The sequence below is a fragment of the Natator depressus genome, chromosome 1, assembly GCF_965152275.1.
Source record: "Natator depressus isolate rNatDep1 chromosome 1, rNatDep2.hap1, whole genome shotgun sequence".
NCBI lineage: Eukaryota > Metazoa > Chordata > Testudines > Cheloniidae > Natator > Natator depressus.
In genome coordinates this window covers 58,931,543-58,955,524 of record NC_134234.1, presented here as the reverse complement: position 1 = coordinate 58,955,524, position 23,982 = coordinate 58,931,543, and the positions used below count along the sequence as shown (strand labels likewise).

The window sequence follows — 23,982 nt, the reverse complement described above, 5'->3', positions numbered from 1 at the left end:
CCTATCATTCCACTGTTCACTACCACTGTGGGATTGCTCTTCACAGTATTTGTACAGAAGTACTTGTTATAGTGTGTTAAGAAAAAGTTGGGTATTTGTTTCTGAACCCCAGCAGTGTGCATAAAGTCTCAACAGATGTGTACATTGCAGAATGAAAATGCTGAGGAGGAACTAGAATTTCAGAAGAGGAGAGAATTGATTATAGAGAAAACCAAGACTGAAGCCAAAATAGCATGTGAGCAGGATGAGAAGCAACTACTGAGTCAGGTAGGGAGGAGCCTGGGTACAACATATTTATCTAGTCCTAGGACCTTGAAAAGGGATTCCAAAGAATGTTATCCTATTCGTTGGTGTGCAAATAGAAGTATTGTTCTATAGGATAAAACATGACTACTCTGGGGGTTTATGCCTTACCATGAACATAACAGCCATAGTGAGTCAGACCAGTGGTCTATCTAGCCAAGTATCCTGTCTCTGACAGTGGCCAGTGCCAGTTGCTTGAGGGAATGAAAGAGCAGGATAATTTCAAGTGACCCCTCCCCTGTCTTCCGGTCCCACCTTCTGGCAGTTGGTGGTTTAGGGAAACCCATAGCATGGGGTGGCATCTCTGCCTTCTTGGCTAATAGCATTAATGGACCTATCCTCCATGAATTTACCTAATTCATTTTTTAACCCATTTATACTTTTGGCCTTCACAATATCCCCTGGCAATGAATTTCATGGGTTGACTTTGCACTGTGTGAAGAAATACTTCCTTTGGTTTGTTTTAAACCTTCTGCCTATTAATGTCATTTGGTGACCCCTAGTTCTTATGTTATGTGAAGGGGTTAATAACACCTCCCTATTCCCTTTCTCCATTACCATTCATGAATGTATAGAACTCTACCATATCCCCCTTAGTCATCTCTTTTTTTAAGATGAACAGTCCCGGTCTGTATCTCTTCTCGTCAAAAAGCTGTTCCATGCCCTTAATCATTTTTGTTGCCTTTCTCTGCATCTCTTCAATTCTAATATATCTCTTTTGAAATGGGACTATCAGAACTGCACTCAATATTCCAGGTTTGGGTGTATGGTGGATTTATATGGTGACATTATCATAATTTGTTTTATCATCTCTCTCTCTCTCTCTCTTTCCTAATGGTTCCTAACACTCTGTTAGCTTTTTTGATTGTTTCTGCACATTGAGCAGATGTTTTCAGAGAACTATCCACGATGACTTCAAGATCTTTTTTTTGAGTGGTAACAGCTAATTTAGACCCCATGATTTTGTATGTATAGTTGGGATTATATATTCCAATGTACATTACTTTGCATTTATCAACATTGAATTTTATCTGCCATTTTATCACCCAGTCACATAGTTCAATGAGATCTCTTTGTAACTCTTCAGGCAGCTTTGGACTTAACTATTTTGAGTAATTTTGTATCATCTGCAAATTTACCACCTCACTATTTACCCTCTTTGTCCAGAACATTTATGAATATGTTGAACAGCACAGGTCTCAATACAGACCCTACGGGAGCACTGCTATTATTCTTTCTAAGGATTTGGCTCTAGAATAAAAATAAATAAGAATTAGCTACTGGGGGAGAGGAACTGGTGTATTGAAATTCAGCATAGCAGGAGACATTTATAATGGAGATTTTGTAAAATACAGTGACTTTAATCTTGTAGGAAAAGAGAGGACACAACACCTAGCAGGATTTGGCCCTTCAATAAAGTTGAAAAAATATTTCTTCAAGATATGTGTTATTAGGCTATTGTAAACATTAGTGTTTAAAACACAAAAGTTTAATTTTACAAGAAAAAAACTATTTACACGTTGAAGTAATTATTAATCTTCAAGATATCTTGATTTTTGAATGTGTTGTAGTCATCAAAATTTAAGATGTCTGAAACCTGTGAATTTTTGTTGATAGTTATTATCTTGAACTTTGATTTTGACAGTGTCCTTGCAACAAGCCACAGAGAACATAGTCATATATCATTTCACATACAATTAATTTGCTAATTCCTTTAATATCTTCTGTGTATCCAGAATCTCTAATTGTGTGTCTTGAATTTCTTCTTTGAGTGATTGCACATGTCCATTTCACTGTAGGGGGCGTGTGTGTGTGTGCCTGTGCCTCATGCGTAAGGCTACAATTTAGTCACGGGTATTGTTAGTAAATGTCACGGATAGGTCACGGGCAATAACCAAAAAGTCACGGCCAGTGACCTGTCAGTGACTTTTAGTAAAAATATCCCTAACTAAATTCTACCTGCTTCAGGGGGGGGCCCACCTGGGGCCCTGCCACCGCTGCTTCTCCGGGCGGGGGGGCAGCCCAGGGCCCCGCCACCACCATGCCTGCTGGGAGGGGGCACCCTGGGGCCCTACCGCTACCACACCAGGCTGGGGGTGGCCTGCGGCGCCACTGTTGCTCCTGGACCACTGCTCTGGGCCAGCACCTGGGACCCGTTGTCTGGGGCCACCGGAGCAGCAGCTGGTGCAACTGGACCCAGAGCAGCCCCAGCAGGGTGGTCCTGTGGTTAGCTGCTGCAGCTGCGGAAGTCACGGAGGTCCCAGAAAGTCATGGAATCTGTGACTTTCCATGACCTCCATGAAAGATTTGCAGCCTTACTCATGAGCAGTTAGAGAAGATTTTCCCCTCAGCAATACCTGTCAGGGCTGCATGAGTACCGTTTTTCATCAGTGTTATAAAAGTGACTTTTTTGATATAGCATGATTATTATATACTGTAACATATCTGGCCTGTTGAGCAGGTAGTGCCAGGATGTCTGTTACGGACTTAGACCCCTTTAGCTGTGGGGTTGCTGAAAGCTGTCGTCTCCAGGCAGGACACATGATGAAGAGGGATCTACTGACTTAGAGTGCTCTTATTCAGTCTAGAGAAGATAAGGGTTGATTAAAACCCTGAGGGAAGGCCTTTCATGAAGACTTGGCAGCAGCCCTAGGAGGTACACAGGAAAGCCTATGCAGTGGGGAAGGGTGTGTCTTCTCCCATCCCAGCTTGCTGAAAGTTGGAAGCAGTCTTAGTGGTTGGGGTCAAGTGTTCTGCATTGCTTTGTTTGTTCCAAAACTTTTTTGCAGTAATAAAGCTGGCCCTGAGGAAAAGGTGTTGCATTGAACTGTGGTTTGGCCTTTATTTTACCTTCCATAACTGGTGTATCTGCCCACTGGCTTACATATAAATGATATGTTAGTACTTGTAAGTCATGTTGTGAAATATGCAGCATACATTGTCAGTCTGATTCTGTTTAAAGAAGTGGCAAAAGATAAGTTGTACCATTATTGTAGAACTGACTCCTGGTAAATCTTTAAATCTATATTAAAATAGTTTTGTTTGGTGCTTGTTTAAATTATGAACTCCATAGAACACCCTGAAATATTGACCTCTCCACGCAGGAACCATATATTAAAATGTTATAACTTGTGAAACAAATATAATAACCAACTTACGTGCTAGATTATTTTTAAAAGTCTACAAATTACTTTTATTTCTATTCTAAATTAGGAAAATTTCTGTTCTAACTGAGGAAAATTTAATAAACTCAAAGTTTGCGCACTTAATGAGACTGTCACTGGCTCATTTAAGAATAGAAATGTGTACATGTGTTCTTCAAGAAAAAGAATTGTTTCACTGAAAGGTTAACTAGTCTTTGAAGATGAAAAGTGTTATGTAAATGCTAAATATTATTCCTATTAGTTTAGGAGTGTACTGTAGTTTTTACTTTAAGTCTATTCACTCTAATTTTCCTTGATGAAAGTATGGGTAGAATGGCATAGGTTCCCTAAATCTCTCTCTATGGCAGTGTGAATCTACCTATGAACAAAATGCTCTTTACTGTATGATAAATTTACTTACTGAACCACTTTATTTCTATTCAAACATGCAGAATGATCTGATTGTCTGGAATATAGGAGGACGCAGTTCTCACAATGAGGTGAGATACTACTAGTATTGTGTGTGTGTCTATAATGTAAATTTTAGTTTTGATTTACACATTGTCCAGTGTCAGTGTATTTTTGACTATTTCTACCTGTTAAGAATGAAGTTGGTAATTGAACATCATTTGAGTTAAAATGATAAGTGATTGATTGTCTTCCATTTCTATTTGCTGTAGCCTGTGTAATTTGATCCTTTTCTTAGTGTTTAATTGAACATAAACATGCAATCCTGGAACTGTTTCTGATGTAATGCAGAGTATGTTGATTATATATGTTGATTATATGTAAGAGCATACCTCTGTTTTATTTCATTATACTTTCCCAAATTCTGCCACCTGGTGTTGAGTAGTACCCTATCCCACAAGAACTCCCATTGATTTCAGTGGGACTTCTTCTTGAAATACAGTACATTCTGCCAAGAGTGGCCCTTTATAGTAGATTTCAGAAGGAAAAGTTATTTCCTTGGCCCCATTCTCCTCCATGGAAGCAGTCTCAGGAGGAAGCTAAAGGAAAGGAAACATCTGAGGTTTTCCTTGTGGAGATTTGTTGTTAATGGTTCCCTTGGGGAGGCAGCATCTGCTGCCCCATGTAACTGTGTGGATGGCTCACAAATTCAGTGTACCGTGAGCGAATCAGGTGAGAGCACTGTGGCTGCTCCCTGCTCTCCACAGACTTACGCCCACTTTCTGCCATTGTAGCTCCAATAAAGCCTTGGTGGTGGGACTCCTATAACCTGTGGCTCCCCCAGGAAGCCCCTTTTCTGGTTGATTCCCACCATGGAGTCTGTGTGGGCACAGAAAGATAATACAGTCTGTGCTGTACTATCTTTCCAGTCTTAGCTCTCCATGGTACAGAAGGGTAGAGTGTTTATCCTCCATATTCTTCTACCCACTGCTGTACTCCTTCCTTTCCTCCTGCATAGATCTGCAGACCCAGTTCAAGGTCAAGGGGAAGGATGCTCTGAGGTGTCTAAGTAACATCCCCCTTTCAGGTTTTTCTTGCTTGGATTTGAGCTGGTTTTTCTTCCGAAGAATTTCACAATACAGTAGGCAAAGCTGTGATGAATTATTCTTCATGTGAAATGTTTGTGTAATATTAAAGTGATGATGTGAAAGAAAACTGAAAAATAATCAGATGAAGTTAGAACAGTGGGACAAATCCTGCAGTTCTTACTCAGTCAGAATCCCCTTTATAGTCACCAGGAGATTTGATGGAATAAAGAGTGAATTAGGGTTACAGGATGTGAGCCTATAATGTTAACAATTTGCGGGAAATAATTGTAATGCTGCATGATTGAACCTCTATATTTTGTGTAAACAATTGTGCTGAGATGTACAGTTTCTTACTCATATCTATCTTGAAACACACAGAGTAAGGAAAAAACTCCCACACAATCTCCTACTACAAACAACACCGCTCCTTTTGGCCTGAAGCCACGATCAGGTAAGATTGTGAAAAAGAATAAATTACAAGAGGGCTGCTTCTCCAGCAAACTCAAGGACCTTTGTTTTCTTCTATCTTATCCCCATCCAACAGGAATCAACAAGTCTCTTTATAGTTTCTTAAGCCTGTGCTTACTGGTGGTGAATGTTCACTTACAATAGATATATATTTAGAAAGAAAGGAGGCAAAAACACTGTCCCCAAAACACTGAAAAAAAGTACAGTAGAAGAACTAACTTTTCAGCACATTTTATATGGATCAGTTTTCATCCCTCATTTTTTTCATATATAAAAATGCCATATATCTGACTGATGCATCAGTTTAAATCCTATGTTCACCTGGTTGACATACAGAGATACATTTTAAAGCTGTGAATAAACAAATTTATATGATAACTAGGTTTATTCAGGTAATTATTGTGCATTGCTCTGAAAATATATTCATGAGTTTTTCCATAGGAGTATGTATAAATATCAAATTAGGTGTTAACATAGCTGCAGTCTGTAGCAGAATGAATTTGTGATGTGCTAAATGCGTAATCACTGACATTTTAATTAGTGTGTTCATATAAACCAATTTTAATTGCTAGAATATTAAGAATGAACAATCTCTTTTTAAAATGGGATCAGATGTAGGATGACATCGTTTTTATCTTTTGTTTGCTGAAATATGCAATATTAGAAGTCCTCTCACATCGTCTTTGAAGTATATCATGGCTTAGATTTTTTTAAATTTATTTCAGCTTCCTAAAAATGTAATTGTGTTTTTTTTTTTCACCACTAATACCTTTAATCGAATGCTGGTAAGCCACTACAAGCCTGTAGCTTTCGTAATGAAATATTTCAGAAATAGCAGCACATTTTCATATTTGAATGCATTATAAGAAATTGTACCCTTAGAATTTATTAAAGCAAAAAAAAGGGATAATGAAACAAAGAAAACGTTGTTGAACCAAAATGGTGTCATTATTGAGAGCATTTAATTCCCTGTTCAGTTGAGATGATGGGAAAGGTATGCAACTTAACCAGGATACCCAAAAGTTTTAGATTTGTTCAGAACCAAGGCTTAACAGCTTAACAAACTGAAAAGTACAAGCATTCTTGTGTATCCTTACTGCTTCAATTAATTTTAAATATACGCCAACATATCAATGCCCTCCACTCCTGACAACTCAGTGTGTAAAAAAAGGACCTCCTCTTTTGTATATGTTAAGTAATTTAACCCTTATGTCTCAGTTGTTTTTCATATAATATTGAACAGACAACCTGAAACCCATTATTGCATAGTGCTTTACTTTACGCTTGCTCACACCAGTTTTGCAAGTGTCATTTCATGGGTTTCAATTGGATTACTCGTGATTTACACCAGATCAAACAATGGAATTATGCTGGTGTGAAATCAGAATCAGGCCCAATGTCTTTTCCCATGATATAACATTAGTGTGAGAGGCCTGGTCTATGCTAATGAAGTAAGTTGACCTAAGTTACGCTTGATATTTAGGTAAAGATACATACCTTAAGTCAACGTAGCTTAGATAGACTTACAGTGGTATCTACATCATGCTATATCGATGGGAAATGCTCTCCCATCAACTTATCGCATCTTCACCAGACCTGCTAAATTGATGCCTGCTGGATCGATCACAGCAGCGCTGATTTAGCCTTCAGTGAAGACATGCCCTTAGTTGATCATGCGCTGTAACCCAGCGTGCTGTGATGAAACATTACAAATGAAATTTGACACCTTGGAAATTACTCACCTCATCTATCCCATTTCCCCCAAAAAAGCAAGTGCTTCATACAGGCATTAAATCTAGTCCATTAATGTAGTTTACCCACACATTAGAGCTGAAGATAGTATAGCTGTGAAGACACCTGCCCTATTAGTGAACCTTGTGTGTATTTGCCTTTTCAAGTCAAAACTGGTTGACTTGACACATCTCTAATTTCTTCAGGTAATGCCATCGTACTTTTCAAGCTTTTTTTTCTTCTCAAAGAATGTACAAATCTAAACCCTTCCACCAGTCAGTGTTTGCTTGTACAAATGTACAAATCTAAACCCTTCCAAACAGTGTTTGCTTCTTAATTACCTACATCCTTATTGCCACAGAGCTGGTCTTGGAATCCAAACATGCTGTGTGCGCCTGTAAAGTTAGTATTATAGATTTCAGTTCAGTTTAGAGTTGAGGTTTAATAGCTTTTTTATTTAAGTAATATGTGGCCAAAAAACTTTGGACTAATTTTTAGCACTTTACTGCTTCAATTTAAATTTTATGGGAACAGATCAAATTATTTTAATAACAGTGCAAGATTTGTTTTAAATTATGCTAACCAAAATTTGTAAATCTTGCTCTAAAAAAGCAAGAATTTGTAAATCTTGTTCTGAAAACAGAAATAAGAAAGATGTGATAGAGAAGAATATACCAGAGGGGAAAAAATGAGGGGGCAGACTTTCAAGCAAAACATGCCCTTCAGAGTGTATATTTTATTTTCCCTATTTGATTCTACTTAAAATTAATGTTTTGCTTTCTATTTAATATTATTTCACTGTGTCAGTGATTTATATCTCTAGGAAAGGTAAAAATAAACAGAGTACTAGACTTCTGGTAGTGATTCCAGCTTTTTGAAGTACATACACAAAGCCTGCTTCCAGAGGATAAACCACAGTTACTTAGATTTCTCTGTCAGCCCATACTAGATCTGTGTTCATGAGTAAAAGTTCTTTTTATACCCACATTTTAAGGCACGCCAAAACATGAGGAAAAATCCATACATGATGCCTAATTAGGTATCCAAAGAAAATGTTTTTCAAAGGTAATGAGTGTGCTATCCTGACCTTTTGGTGTATACCCTTTTTTAATAAAAGGGTCAAACTGCTATACAGAAGTTAAAAGGAGAAACTCGGTGCATTTTGAATGAGTCTGTCTTATATATACACTTTTGAAGAGTGGATCTCTCTAATTCACATGGGTGATTGGAAAAACATTTGAACATGACTAAATATTGTAAAGAAATAAGTAATATGAATTTCCTTTTAACAATAATTCTGCTGCTTGGAAACACTTTCATACTCTGAGCAGGAATATCTCTGAACAGTTCATGGATTTACTCTTGATTTTTCAAATAGATCAAAGCACTATTGGTAATCGTGGTGCTATTGTAGATAAATTTGAGAATTTCCTAAACTTCTTGCCATGTCATTCACTGTAAAACCTTAGTTTTACTCAGAACTTGGTTGGATGTACCCACACCATCTCATACCCTTTGCAGTATTCAAAATTATTCATTTCTACTTTTGTGCCATTTTTACTTAGTTTTTCTTTCATGACTTTTACTGAACAGAGTGGCTTGCAAGCCTAACTGAGGAGCAATGCTTGTGTCCTCAAAAGCTACACTAAGTACTGAAAAAAAAATCAAGATACAAGGCCTTTTGCAGTATAAATTCCACAGGAAATGAAGAATAGACTGTTCATTAATTGAAACAAAACTCTGAAATACACGTCTGCATCAAGTCCCTTCATTTTTGTAGCCCTAGCACATTAAAGCAGATTTAGTTTGCATTGACATGTGCCGGAAACTCATTTTTTTTATGTCAGTTGCAAAGAGTAACTGAGAATCAATTAGTAATTATTTTTCTCTTCTTCATTAGTTAAAAAAATAGTAACTCTACGTCCTCTCATTTATTGTTACATTTAATTTCTTCCCAGGAAGTGAATTGGCTGGTATGTGTACTTGGAAACTCATGAGAATCATTTTTAACAAATGAGACTGACAGTGCTGGCAATATTGTTTCAGACCCATACTGTTTTAGCAGGTGTTGATCCTACTTGAAGTGTGTTATGTAGGTTTTGCTGACTCATTGATGCAGCTGGCTCCTTATCCCACAGGATATAAGTGAGCTTGGAGTAGCTGGAGTCAGAGTGAACTGAGGTTTGGAACACACAAATTCTAAGGAAAAGAACACTAAGAGCAGCCAAACCTAATGATTTAGAGAGGGTGATGGTTGTGATATTATTTTTAATTACTCTAGTTAACCTGTCAGATTCCAGAAAGGGTGATTTCTTTTTCTTTCAGTATGTGTAGCTTTATTTGGAGTGGGGCAAGGCTTTTTACTGAGGCTTTATTTATTTTTGCCTTTTTTCCATTTTAATATTTAAAAAATAAGTTTTCATTGAACTGGTATAAATCATTGCCTTTTTAAAATCTAAATGCTAATTTTCATGTTTATAATTAATCCAGATTTCTATAAGGTACTGTAAACTCACCTATTTAAATGGAATTAGGATTACAGTTTGACATTCAAAAAGGCAACATGTAATAGCATCCAAAGACCTCATTCAGAATCAGGGCCCAAAGCTTAAATTGTACATGGTGGAAAACAGGGAGCCAGTAAAAGGTTTAAAGAGGGGGATGAGGTGGTGAGAGTGGTGGGCAAAGAAGATGATCTTTAGCAGCTATGATTTGTAAGGACCATTGGGTGGGGGGGGCAGTGTGGGTTTGGGGGAAGCTAGAGAGTAAAATTTCTAGTAATCAACATGGGAGAGAATGGGACACTGTAGGTTGGAGGTGAAAGGGAAGAGATCGCTGAGGTTAGTGGAGGGATTTGAAGCACGGGTGAGAAGCCTTGTTATAGATAACTAAAGGAGGAGAAACAGGGAGGAAGAAAAGTAGTAGCAGGGAAGACCGTGTTGAGGAGAGAGGTTACATTGCCATTCTTCTCTTTGAAAGAGTCTGAAGATCTTGTGCAAAGAGGAAAGAGTGCAGAAGAGGGGAGGACTTTAGTTGGGGTATCAAAGGTAGGCAAATAAGTGGCTAGGATTGTGGATGAGGAAGTTAATGAGAGGGAAGAAATAGTGCTGCTTGAGCTGGAAGATGACAGCTGAAGAAGGAAGGAATAAAGTCAGGAGGATCATGGGATTTTCTCCATGATAGAAGGAGAGCCAAAGGATTAATGAACTGCTACTAGTATGTCCAGGACAGAAATGGGTATTTTTGAAATAAAAACTTTCCCAGGAAAATCTTAACAATTTTGTTAAACTGTGTTTATTCCAGTCTGTGGAAAAAGTGCTCTTTTAACACTGAAAACCTGAAATATATGACATGTTTATTTCCTACTGTTTTTCTTCTTGGTTTATGTTTTTACTTCTGCAACTGCGCTGTTGATAAATTTACCCATCAGTTCAGAGTCAGGGTTTCCTTTCCTTAGCCTACAGTATGAAATCTATGGGTACTTTTTCTTCATAATTATGTAAAGTGCTATGGTGTAGTAATCTTGTTAAGATTAACAGCATTAACTGCACATATAATGTATGATTTACAAATACTAACATTTAATTTTTCATTCTTTTTATTCTGTACACCATCTCTCATTCTTTTCTTCCAAAATTATACATTTTATAATAATCATTAATTTGAATGGCATCTTCTTCATTGCCATGCAATCTTCATACCATATATGAAATGGTGCTACCCCTTTGGTTTTTCCTGGTCTGTATGCTACTGTATCTGGACTGGCTCTCACTCCCCTGCAACAGACCCACCCCTCACTCTTCCTCCTGTCTCCTTCAACAAACTTACACAGGCTCAAACATGGGACAACTATAGCTACAGTATCCCATCTGAAGGGGACAGTGACAATGGTAGGTGATCTGTACATATTTAATTTGTATGTTTTCAGATAATTTGTATGTTTGGCTACATTCCCCACACAGCTAAAGGTGCAGGACATTCAGCCATATTCTTGTTGTAATGGGTAAAAAAAACTTAAGGATTAGAAACCAAAAGACTCAGATGGTACATGTTTATTAGTGTAGAAGAATGTTGAGTACACAGTCTAAGAAGTCTATGAGCAGAAAATGCAGGGAAACCAAATCTGATCATTATGTCACTACTAGGCCAATGAAAAGATATTTAACTGACCAGCATTCTTATCAGCTTCCCCTTCTCCGAAGAAGGGATTCAAACAGAGGTGAAGGGAGAGCTAGAAATATTTTAGTAAATAAAGCAGTGTTTTCACTGAGTGAAATCAAGGTAAAAAAGATAGATAGGTAGGTCAGTTGGTCTTCCTTTAGTTTTAGGTTGTTTCCAGACAAAAAATCTATGAATTGTTTGAAAACCATAGCTGCTGTGCAAGCATTTTTCCAGTGACACTTGAGCTGAATAAGAGAATTACATAGATTTTTGTGCTGGACTTGATGCTGTATTTTTCAGATAATGAAAGTTATTGAGAGGTTTTTTTCAAGTCAGCAGCACAGTGTGCCAAGAAAACAATATCTCTTCACATTTGCAAGTACCTGAGATTTATGAAATATTCAAGAGCATATATCAGTGTTTCCCACCTTATAATCAGTGTTTCCCATCAGTTGTCCCACTTGGGACACCGCTTGTGCAGGGAAAGCCCCTGGGGGGCCTGGCCGGTTTGTTTACCTGCCACATCTGCAGGTTCGGCCGATCGCAGCTCCCACTGGCCGCGGTTTGCTGTGCCCAGCCAATGGGGGCTGCGGGAAGTGGCACAGGCCGAGGGATGTACTGGCCGCCGCTTCCCGCAGCCCCCGTTGGCCGGGCACAGTGAACCGTGGCCAGTGGGAGCCGCCATCGGCCAAACCTGCGGACACGGCAGGTAAACCGGCCGGGCCCACCAGGGGCTTTCCCTGCACAAGCGGTGTCCCAAGTTTGGGAAACACTGGCATATATGATAAATTTGTCACAATGCATAACAAACAAAGCACTGACCAAAAATGAACAGTTCTTAATTTTTATCTCTTTAACCAAAGAGCAGATCAAATGTGATTTCCTACGAAATTTCCAGATTTCTGACCACTGCCTGGACACAAAGAAGATACTCTCCCCTCCACTCCCCCACATGAGAATATTTCCCACATTTCAGTCTGAACCTGGTGCGTGCTGGAACAGGATTTGGGGAATTTAGCAAGTACATAGTGGATCCACTGCAGTGCAGGCATCAGTAAAGTTCACAGCTATATATATATAGCTGTTGAGTCTGAGTGCTTTTGATTGAAGCAGCTCCCATAGCCTGGGACACAACATGAAAATGCTAATATAACTTTTCTCCTGAGGACATTATAGTACTGCATGTCACATCTGATAATGGATCCAATGCACTGAATATTCTACATAATGGTAGCGTAAAGTATTTTTGATTTTGTCTGCTGTTTGTTTAAATCTAGTATTACATGGCTTCCTTGAAAATGAAAAATTAGAAAAATCATCACTGACATTAAAAAAAAAAAAAAACCAGTCAGAAAGCTGTCACATTCTGAGACATTCAAAAACATGATGGTCATTCAGAACTGTATCTTATACAAGATGTGCCCATATGTTAGAATTCAACATTCTTTTTATGAAAATCTGTCACACCAAAAAAAAAAGTTGAACATGATGTAGCAGGTGTTCTTCTGAATGCTAAACAAGAGACATATATGAATAATTTGTTGTGCATGCTGAGCCCTTTGAAACTGGCTGTAAGAAATTTGTTCTGACCATTCATCCATTAGCCAAGTACTCCCACTTGTCTGGCTTATAAAACTGAAATTTAAAAAGTGAGGCTAAAGAATAAGAATTCTTCTTCTTCTTTTTTTTTTTTTTTGAAAGAACACATTTGGTGGCACCATTTATGCACATTATTGAGAAACTGTCTTTAAGTGCAGTCTGTAAGCAAATATTCTTTACAGTTTAAAATCCTGCACTTCTGGCTTAAATGGAGATGGAGCACTAAAAAGTGATCTGTTAGCTTTTTAAACTAAAGTATTGGCATCTTCAGCACGATGCTAGCATTTTTTTCACTCTCTAAGAGTTGCAAGCTCACTTAGTATGGAGCATGAAGATAATGTCAGACAAGGCTTCCTGGTCCTTTCCAATATTGGGAAATCTATTCCATCATTACAAGTCCTCATCCATAGTTCACATGGTAGAGTGTGGGAAATGAAAAAAAGAGCTGGCTACCTTGACAGATGTGCAACACTTAAAACACCTGAATTATCTACCAACAGATCTTTCTTTGCATGAGAAGAATGGACAGTTGGTATATTATTGAAGAAAATCAGTCTTGCTGGTTCTTAGGAATAAAAGGAATTCTAGTAACAAGCAAAAGCCTACAAAGATTTTTCTCATTGGAAAATACATTTGCTAACTCTCTTAACCATTCTTCATAACTGTGATGGGGCGGACTAGGCCCTGAGACCCAGGCCTTGTGGCCCTGCCAAACCCTGCCCCAGAAAAGGGCAGTAGAGAGGTCTTCCAAGCTGCCTAGAGCGGCTGTGTGGGAAGCAGCCAATCAGGGCTCAGCAGGTCAATATAAGAAGAGCTGCAGGGTAAGAGCAAGTTCAGTTCCTTGCTAGAACTGGAGGAGCATGGATGGTGTGTGGCTGGCTGAGGAAGCTGCAGGACCTCGGATGAAGTAGTGCTGCCAGAACCAGGGAGAGCGAAAAGGAGCCCCGAGTTGGTTGCGGGGACTCCCATCAGGACAAGGTCCTGATGTAAGGGTGAAGACGGTGCAGGGCTGCGGAGAAGTGGTCCGGGGAAGTAGAGCAGCAGTGTGACTTAGATAAAGGGACACAGCAGACAGCTGCGATCTACAGGGTCCCTGGGCTGGGACCCGGAGTAGTGGGCGTACCTGGGTCTCCCCCAGCCCCCATTAGCCACTGGGGGAAGTAGCCTGGACATTGAGGCATCCCAGAGGTGGGAACTGAACTGCAATGGCCCAGCTGGAGAGTTGTGGCCAGAAAGGCCTTAAGAGGGCAAAGACTTTGCACCAGGGAAGGACACTGCTGTATTCTGAAGTAGGGACAACTTGTGAGAGACATTACAGAGGGAACTGAGAGAGACCCCTGTTGGACTTGTGCCCTGGAAATGGTTTTGCTTTGCTTTCATCACACAGACAGACTGTGTGTGACTCGGCCGGAGGGCTGAGTCACCAAAGACGCACCAGATAGAGAGTGTAGGCGAACACACGCACTTGGCAGGGGGTACTCACAAGAGGTGAGTGTGACCCTGTTACAATACCTTAGATTCTTGAGGCCTGTTACCATTTTTTGCCATATGTTGCACCCTTCCAGTCATACAGTGACCTGTACAACCAAAAGTATTCATGAATGATTGCTCTGTTTAGCACATAAACTCTAGTTTGTTTCCCTTTTCCCAAACTAATTTGTGTATTTTTAAAAAATGAACAGCATTTGCCATCTGCTAGCCTGTTCTCCTAAACTATCCAGATCCTTTCGAATTGACTTGCAGTGTTCATTATGTTCAGTGCCTCCAATGTTCATGTCATTTACAGAATTCTGTGGTTTGAAGTCAAGTTCTTAAAACTCTAAGCTGCTGAACAGTATTATTACAATTCTAGTCTCCACATGCTTAATTAAAGTATAGAACATTATACCTCTCCATTTAACACAGTACTTCCTAAGTTAAAGATTACTTATTCAACTCTACTAATCTTTCAGTAAAGTACTAGAGATAATGAAAGATCTATAATCGCTTATAGACTCAGAGGTAGAAATCAGCCTGAAGTTGGCTTTTTTTTTTTAGCAAGAGAACTTAGTTTCTTCCTGTTAATGATTCTGGAATCAAGTTCTGCACTTGGTTTCGTGTGTGTGTCACCCATTGAAATGAATGGGAGCCAAGGATACAAAAGATAGAATTTGCACCTTAAAGCTGAACTAGAATCTTCTTTAAAATTGTCAATTTTTAACATTTTAGTGTATCTAAATATTAACCTTTGTAAAACCTTTCTACAGTAATTTTATTACAATACTTGCAACGTATGAAATAATATTATTTACATAGCCTCAGCCCTCTCTCCTTCCCACTAAGATAATTCAATTTTGGAACATCTAAGAGATAATGATCAAACATTAAAAATATTGGAAATTACATAATATAAAACCTGATTAACAAATCATAGTGAATTGCTCCAGTGAAGAACATATACAAAATCTGTGGCTATTGGGGGGGGGGGGGGGGAAATAGACGTCAAAGTTCTTTCATAAAATGGGGGCAAAATACTATCATTTTTATTTGGTGCTGTCATCAAAAGGCTATCATTCTGATTTGTGTGTTCAAATTACACCCACTTTGCACTTGTTTTCCTCAGGTGAAAAGGACCACAAAGACATAGGACAGTGGAGAATCCAGCCTGCTGACTTCTATATCAAACTTGATAGGCCACATGTTCAGGCATTGTAAATTGGCATAACTCAGTCGAGTTTAGTGGACTACACCAGTTGGGGATCCTGCTCTAGATGTGTTTTTTATCCTTGTTGATAGGAATTCATTAGGTAATGTGATCTGTGCTAGCCTAGGGCTACCAGTGTAATTATACTGTGTGATACAGCATGGCTAGAAGGCAGCAGGAGAGTGATATAGGAGACATCTGTAAGTCCCAGGATGAGGAGAAGCCTTATTCCCTGTAGAGGGGAAAAAAGGTTTCTATAGATTAAAAGCACCTGATGCCAATTAGAGCACCTGAAGCCAGTCACCTGATAAAAACCCCCTGCTTCAATCAGCCAGGGGAAGGAGTTGGAGCAGAGAGCAGTTTGAAGGAGTTGAAGTAGAGAAGAGTTTGGAGAAGTGCCGTGGCTGGCTAGAAGACCAAGACGCTAGGTAAAGAGACACCCGGTTTGTGCAGAGAGAGGGCAGGAAGTCCCACAAGCTGAAGAGCAGGAGAGGGAAGTAGCCCAGGGGAAGGAAGCACTAGTTCAAGTGGTTTGCCACTATCCCTAGGGCCCCTGAGCTGGGACCTGGAGTAGAGGGTGGGCCTGGGTCCCTCCCTCTCCACTACCCTTCTTTGGGTTGCTAGTGGGACAGTAGATACCCTAGTTCAGGGGCAGGAAACTGCTCTCTGAACCCCCCACCCCAAGAACAGGAAGCGCGGGACCCATCATAATTGTGCCAGCAATTTGCCACAACTGTCATAATAAAATGAGAACAGTGCAGGCAAGCTTAAGCATAATCATTTGAAACAATTCAAATCCGATAGCTTTTAAGCCAACTGCAAATATTAGTATTAGTGCTTAAAACTGTTAGAACAGTATGTTTTTATTAGATGTTTTTATCTCCTGTGTTGATGTGCTTGAAAGTTTGCTGTGCAGTCTATCTTAGGTACTAAAGCAGTTTCCTTCTCCTCTCCCCTGCCCAAATCACTGTAGTATCTTGAGTGCTTCACAAAATGTGTTTATCCTCACAACATCCATGTGAGGCAGGGAAGCACTATTATCCCCATTTTACAGATGGGGAACTAAGGCACAGAGAGACTAAGTGACTCGACCAGAATCACCCAGGAAGTCTGGAGAGGAACAAGGACTTGAACTCAGGTCTCATAAGTTCTGTTAGTTCCCTAACCACTGAATCTCCTCTCAGTGGTATTCAGATGTGTCATAAGAAGCACGTATTCCATATCCACTTGAACCATATATAGTTAAAGAAATCTGAATAGAATTGATCATGAGAAATAGAACCTTATTTTCAAATTTTCAGCCTTGCTTTATCTAGGCCTCTTACAAGCCCTGGCATTTTTGCAACCACAGGTATTGCAGGTTCCATTTTTGCTCATTTAGACATCTAGGTACTTGATTGGGCTGGCAAGTTAAGTACTTGCAGTATTAAATGTCCTAAACTTTGCCTGCAAATAATTGCATGTACAAAACTGTTCCTACAATGTAATGAAGGTGCGAAAATGGAAATCAATTGGAAGTCTGACCTTTAACAAAGAGACTAAATACATGTCATGTATTGTAGATTAGACTAAGTATTATTGCTAATTTAATTTTTTTCACTTACATTTTTAAAAATTGCCAACAAAGGCTTATTATTGAAACTAACATGAAATAAATAAGTTGTGTTGACCAGCAGTGAAGAGAACTACTGTACTTTGGACTGAAGAAATACTCTCTTCTGAAAAAAGAAAAGGAGTACTTGTGACACCTTAGAGACTAACATCGGATGCATCCGATGAAGTGAGTTGTAGCTCACGAAAGCTTATGCTCAAATAAATTGGTTAGTCTCTAAGGTGCCACAAGTACTCCTTTTCTTTTTGCGAATACAGACTAACACGGCTGTTACTCTGAAAACTCTCTTCTGAGGCACACATTTGTGTGGTGAGGGCCCCCTCTGGTGGAACAAATGTATAATGCAGAATAACTAGCATATTCCATATTGTTGTATTTAGAGCACTTTACTTCTGAATTAGAACACTTTACTTCTAATATTTCTACTGTAAAACAGAGATGAAAGAATATCTTATTCACTTGCTAATTTATTTTGCTTGTGTATGTTTTCCAAATTGGCTAACCTGTTTGTTTATTACAGTTTGAAGGAATTGCCTATATGTTTTCCTCCATTTCCCATAGGTAGAACGTATGTCTTACGAATAAGTCAAACTGAATGAATAATTTTCACATTTACTTTCCATAAACAGATGGTTTCTATTCATGGACATTTATTTACAAAACTGCATACATTTGAGGTACCTCACTGTGTTTAGGGTTTGTAATTTATAGCAAACTAGGCAGTGATAGTATTCAGAAATAGTATCTAGTGCAGGTGAGTTGTTCCACAAAGACCAAACATGAGTATTCTCTCTCACAAGGCTTACATTCTACATAGGAAAACAGTATGCAGACAATAAACCGAGTCTTACTCATAATAGTATTTCCTTTCAGAACTTCTCCTGTTCTTGTCTAATACATCCTCATTACAATATGGGACCAGAGAAAGTTCAGTTTCTCTCTCGTGCAGGCACACACCAGGTCAGCACAGCACATAAGCAAGATAAACAAGGCTAGAATGATTGAAGACCATAATAATAATTTCCTAAATGCAGACTCAAACACAAACCATACAACAGTGGCCATTGGTATGATTCCTTTTGTACAGAGCTCTTTGAGTTGTTGCTGCTGTTGAAACTGGAATGGAGATTGCAACACAGTTTTCAAGTCTGCTGTTGCGGTGTGTGTGTGCATGTTTATTTGGGGGTGTGTGTGTGTATTTACCTATCTTCCTTGGTATTATAGGGAACATACAACATATAGCACGTCTAAATAGGTTCCAGAATTTTAAGTATTGTTTGTTCTAAGTTTTACAGTAAGTTTACTAATTTGAAATGTAAATAATTACTTAACACTTTTAACTGATATTCTTAATAAATGTAGTAAGGTATTTTCATTTTTTTATTATAACATTAGGAACAATTTAAAAAATTGGCCTGATACAGGAACACTGTATTTCATTTTAACTTACTGTTAAAAACACAATCTTCCTTTTCTTCATATGTCTTAGTTCTGTTGTGGATATCTGATAGGGAGCACTAGATGACTAGCGTGTGATCTGTTATCCTTGGATTTTAAATATGATTTAAAATTTAAAAATGAATTTATCCACAGAACTACCATGGAGTTTAATGAAAGTGGCTAAATCCCCCGGTATACTTTGAAAATGTGGGAGCTGAGCTTAGCTTAGCTTTGCTATGCTGCTCTTTAAATTATGATGATTTTCTTTTACAAATCTGAGGATGGGCTGGTTTTTATTGCTTAACTAGTAGGCTCTGCCACCATCTAGTTGGTGGCTTTTCCTAAAATATTTATTTTTAATAAAGCATTTTACTATGCAGTCACTGCAATCATCATCTCATCTAGAACAGTGCAAGCTATTCCTTCAGCCATTGGATCCAAGCAGAGATTTCATTTTGTCACTTCAGTATCATCAGGACCTATATGAACACAACTCATGAGCCCTTTCCGGAATTTCAAAGAAAGTATCTCATGCAGGAACCTTTTTTTTCCCCCCCTTCTTCCAAGGTCTTAATGCAGATACATAAGCAAACCTGTCAAGGACCCAGAAGATCCCAGAATACAGTTTAGTTTATTGATCTTTCAGATTCATTGAGCCTCATGCAAGCATGCATTCATCCTGTGTTGAACTTATTTGAACTTTCCTTACACTCCATTTTTTTTCTAGTGTATTGCATAATTTGAAAATTGATATAAAAATTAAAACATTTATCCAAAATACAACCTAAATAAAAATGATAGTGTTAGCATGAAATAATTAATTTGAGTAGTAAAGAAATAACTACTCATTTTATTCCATATTGTACCTTTCTTTTGTATTATGCAATTAGAAAGAATAATTTAATTCTTTATTCTTACCAATAGGTGTCACTGGCAGTTCCTGTATTTGGTTTAGACGAGCTCACATGTAGTTTTCACTTCCCACTGGAATTGAAAGTAGTTTTAAATTGTTGGACCTCAAACAATTTTATTTTTAAAAATAAACATATTTAGTTTAGAGCAGTGGTTTTCAGCCTGTGGTCCTGAGACTCGTGGGGATCCATAGACTATGTGTAAGATTTCCAAAGGGGTCCGCACCTCCATTTGAAATATTTTAGGGGCTCACAAATGAAAAAATGTTGAAAACCAGCAGTGGGTCTCAAACTTTTGTATTTGTGACCCTTTTCACAGAGCAAGCCTCTGAGTGCGACCCCCCCCCCTTATAAATTAAAAACTTTTTTATTTTAATATTTAATACTATTATAAATGCTGGAGGGGAAGCAGGGTGTAGAGGTGGAGGCTGACAGCTCGTGATCCCCGTGTAATAACCTCACAACTCCCTGAGGGGTCATGACCCCCAGTGTGAGAACCCCTGGTTTAGAGAAACATGAAATGGTAGGCCAGCTCTTACTAATTGTTTCTCTTCCTGACGGCTCAAGGATGTGGCTCCCGCTGTTTAGTCACAAGTGTTCTTTAACATACCTTAGAGGACACCATTATTAAGAGAAGAGCATACAACATAATCACAATTATTAACCACAGCTATTTTGTTATTAAAGAAAGGAAAAGAAAACATTAAACAGAACATCAAATAACTGAACATAAATGAAACTGGTTACTACTATTACAATCTCTTGTGTATGTCTCTGTGGAGAGAATTTAACAGAGATTACACCCTTGAGAGTGAACTGCCTCTGGGGAGGCACCTTTCTCTTGGTAAGTTAAGATCAAAGTATATTATTTCCCAAAATTATTGTAAATTCAGTTTTAGTATCTTAAAACTGTTCATGTATGGGCAAAATAGTTAAGAGCAAATGAAGCCTGTCTATTACTTAATAACCTAAACAGTTTATAGTTGGGCAAAGTAAGCAACCTTAACTAAATCCTATGAAAATGGAAAAAAAATACTTAAATGAGTTACTTAGAAGAAGCCATTTAAGGAGCTGTCCCTAAGACAGTCCAATTATTTATTATCTTAAATCCGGTTAGATTCCACTATTTCTCTATTTGCCAGTGTTTAGCCACTGTTTCCTGTCCAGGAATACATATCTAACTACTTGGTGAATAACAGAAGAAGAAACTGTGTGTTGTTGCCAGATCATGGGCAGCCAGACCTAATAGTGGGAGTGAGTCTGCAGTCATGAGAAAGGAGTCAAGAGTCAGCTGGGTCAGGATACCAGGGGGTCAGAGGCAGGAAACAAAATGGAGGTCAGGAACCACAAGGCAGATGCCAAGAGTCAAGCTGGGTCAGGATGCCTGGAAATAAAATAGCAGAAAGCACATAGTCCAGAGCAGGGTGAAGCCCAATTGTTTGGGAGAGCTGCTTGTTGCTGCCACTGGCTTAAGTAGAGCCATTGGGCCAATCACATTTCAGGGGCAGAGCCTCACTTTGGGGCTGGGCTTCATGGGTCCCAGGTAAGCCATTGTCACCAGGCTGCCAGGTTGAGGGTTGAAGTGTTGTTGCTCCCATGAAACCTGCAGGCTTGGGTTTGAGATCTGTGGGTCATTACACCACCCACACCTCTAGGAGTGCCCTCTTGACAGGGGTAGCAGACAGGGTGTGTGATAGGTGCTCACTTAGAGTTTTTATACCTTTATCCTTCCTGTTTTCATAAAAGTACAGGAAAACACACCTCTTTCAGACCTGTTCAGATTGAAAGTCGGTTGCTGCCACCCTTTTGTTGGCTTAGGTGACACTTTCAGCTCCTGAATATGCAGTCTGTTTAATGAATATATGCAGCGTTTCTTTATAGATTCATAGATATTAAGGTCAGAAGGGACCATTCTGATCATCTAGTCTGACCTCCTGCACAAGGCAGGCCACAGAATCTCACCCATCCACTCCTGCAATAAACCTCTCACCTATGTCTGAGCTATTGAAGTTCTCAAATCATGGTTTAAAGACATCAAGGAGCAGAGAATCCTCCAGCAAGTGACCCGTGCCCCATACTACAGAGGAAGGTGAAAAAACCCCAGGGTCTCTTGCAGTCTGCCCTTTAGGAAAATTCCTTCCCGACCCCAAATATGGCAATCAGCTGAACCCTGAGCATGTGGGCAAGATTCACCAGCCAGATACCCAGGAAAGAATTCTCTATAGTAACTCAGATCCCACCCTATCTAACATCCCATCACAGGCCATTGGGCCTATTTACCATGAATAGTTAAAGATCAATTAATTGCCAAATGTCCCATCATACCATCTCCTCCATAAACTCGACAAGTTTAATCTTGAAGCCAGATAGGTCTTTTGCCCCCACTACTTCCCTTGGAAGGCTATTCGAGAACTTTACTCCTCTGATGGTTAGAAACCTTTGTCTAATTTCAAGTCTAAACTTAGAATCATAGAATATCAGGGTTGGAAGGGACCTCAGGAGGTCATCTAGTCCAACCCCCTGCTCAAAGCAGGACCGATCCCCAATTAAATCATCCTAGCCAGGGCTTTGTTAAGCCTGACCTTAAAAACAAAACTTCCCAATTGCCAGTTTATATCCATTTGTTCTTGTGGCAACATTGGTACTGAGCTTAAATAATTCCTCTCCCTCTCTGGTATTTATCCCTCTGATATATTTATAGAGAGCAATCATCTCTCCCTTCAGCCTTCTTTTGGTTAGGCTAAACAAGCCAAGCTCCTTGAGTTTCCTTTCATAAGACAGGTTTTCCATTCCTTGGATCATCCTAGTAGCCCTTCTCTGTACCTGTTCCAGTTTGAATTCATCCTACTTAAACATGGGAGACCAGAACTGCACACAGTGTTCCAGGTGAGGTCTCACCAGTGCCTTGTATAACGGTACTAAAACCTCGTTATCCCTACTGGAAATACCTCTCCTGATGCATTCCAAGACCGCATTAGCTTTTTTCAAGGCCATATCACATTGGCGGCTCATAGTCATCCTGTGGTCAACCAATACTCAAAGGTCCTTCTCCTCCTCCATTACTTCTAATTGATGCGTCCCCAGCTTATAACTAAAATTCTTGTTGTTAATCCCTAAATGCATGGCCTTGCCTTTGTTCTTCTTGTGGCAAGACAGCATCAGATAACTTTCAAAACTAGTCTTTATTCAGTCCAGTCTCTGAGAGTCTTTCAGTTTTATTAGAGCTTGTCAGGAAATTAAATTCTGCTTTCAGAAAGTCCAAACACTCCTTGTCTTCATATAAAAGGTTTTAGTTCTCAAAAAGTCTCTTAAAATTAAATAACTTTTAGAAAGTCTTCAGCTCAAGTTGTTGTTTCTATTTTTGGAATGATAATTTTCTTATCTTCCTGAATTGGGTGAGGGTTTGCTTGCACAATGCCAGTAATTAATTAATTCTCCATTAATATAAATATTCTGTACTTAAATGGCTTCTTATGTTAGTAACTAGTTATAGCATCAAATGACCTTGCTATATTTCTGCATAAAACATCTTCTTATTCCTGTAACAGTATCAGGCAGTTATATAAAGGCTTGCATTTTGATACAAAATATTCGCAAATATACATCTCAAAAGGTGTTTGCTGTTTCAACATTTAAGAAATAAAAGTTTAAAACATTTCCAACTACACTTGTTTATCCTGGAGTTTCAAAAACACAAGCAGAGATTTTTCCTTTGAAAAGAAATGGGGTTGATGTGGTCACTTTCCAACCTAGATTTATTGCTTGCATAACACACCTACATTCCTTTTTACAGTTAAGCCTCTGCTTAAAACATTAATGTTTTTTACATGTTTTGTCTTTTTCATGTTTGCTTGACCTTGGAAGATAGAAGCAGAAAACTTCTGGCACTTCTTGGATTAACTTTAACATTTTGTAACATGCTTGTTAAACACATGTACTGTTATATATCCAAGTATCCTGGCTATAACTTATTTGTAGCTATTTCTTGATGTTTAGTAAAAGCATAAACAAATTTGTAACAATGTCATGAAAAGAGTTATAATAATTTTATTATCATTTTATATAAATACTGAGGTCTCTCTCCTATTAGCAATCTGTCCATTTGGGACATTTGCATATACAGATATACAAGACTTCTTCCTTCTCTTTGTATCTTGATGACCAAAACATCATCCCCCACGTTTCTTCCCACATTTTGAACAAGCCCTGGCTCCCCAAAACTGCAGGAGAGATGGAGAGTAACTAACTGAGTCTTGTGGAGGAGTCTGTGGATATATTCCTCTTCCTGCACCAGGACCAGACCACTCCCATCTCAGTATCCAGAGGGAGACCAAGAAGAGGAAAGCACTAGTTCAGGGGGACAGGAAATAATGCTAACAAAAGAAGCAAAGCAAAACAGCAATGCAACAAAATCTAAAAATGACCATAACCTGTG

General features: G+C 38.8%; 1 protein-coding gene across 4 annotated transcripts in view; it reads left to right on the top strand.

The window, feature by feature from the left end:
* LRCH1 (leucine rich repeats and calponin homology domain containing 1) overlaps positions 1 to 23,982 on the top strand; it is a 252,422-nt gene that overhangs the window by 181,622 nt on the left and 46,818 nt on the right. For 3 of the 4 annotated variants that reach the window (XM_074960903.1, XM_074960887.1, XM_074960896.1), the window contains exons 14-17: positions 151 to 267; positions 3,899 to 3,946; positions 5,321 to 5,393; positions 10,927 to 11,031. In XM_074960903.1, the coding sequence (XP_074817004.1) occupies positions 151 to 267; positions 3,899 to 3,946; positions 5,321 to 5,393; positions 10,927 to 11,031 (343 nt within the window). The remainder of the gene's footprint in view (positions 1 to 150; positions 268 to 3,898; positions 3,947 to 5,320; positions 5,394 to 10,926; positions 11,032 to 23,982) is intronic. The other variant, XM_074960912.1, reaches the window with a different exon arrangement.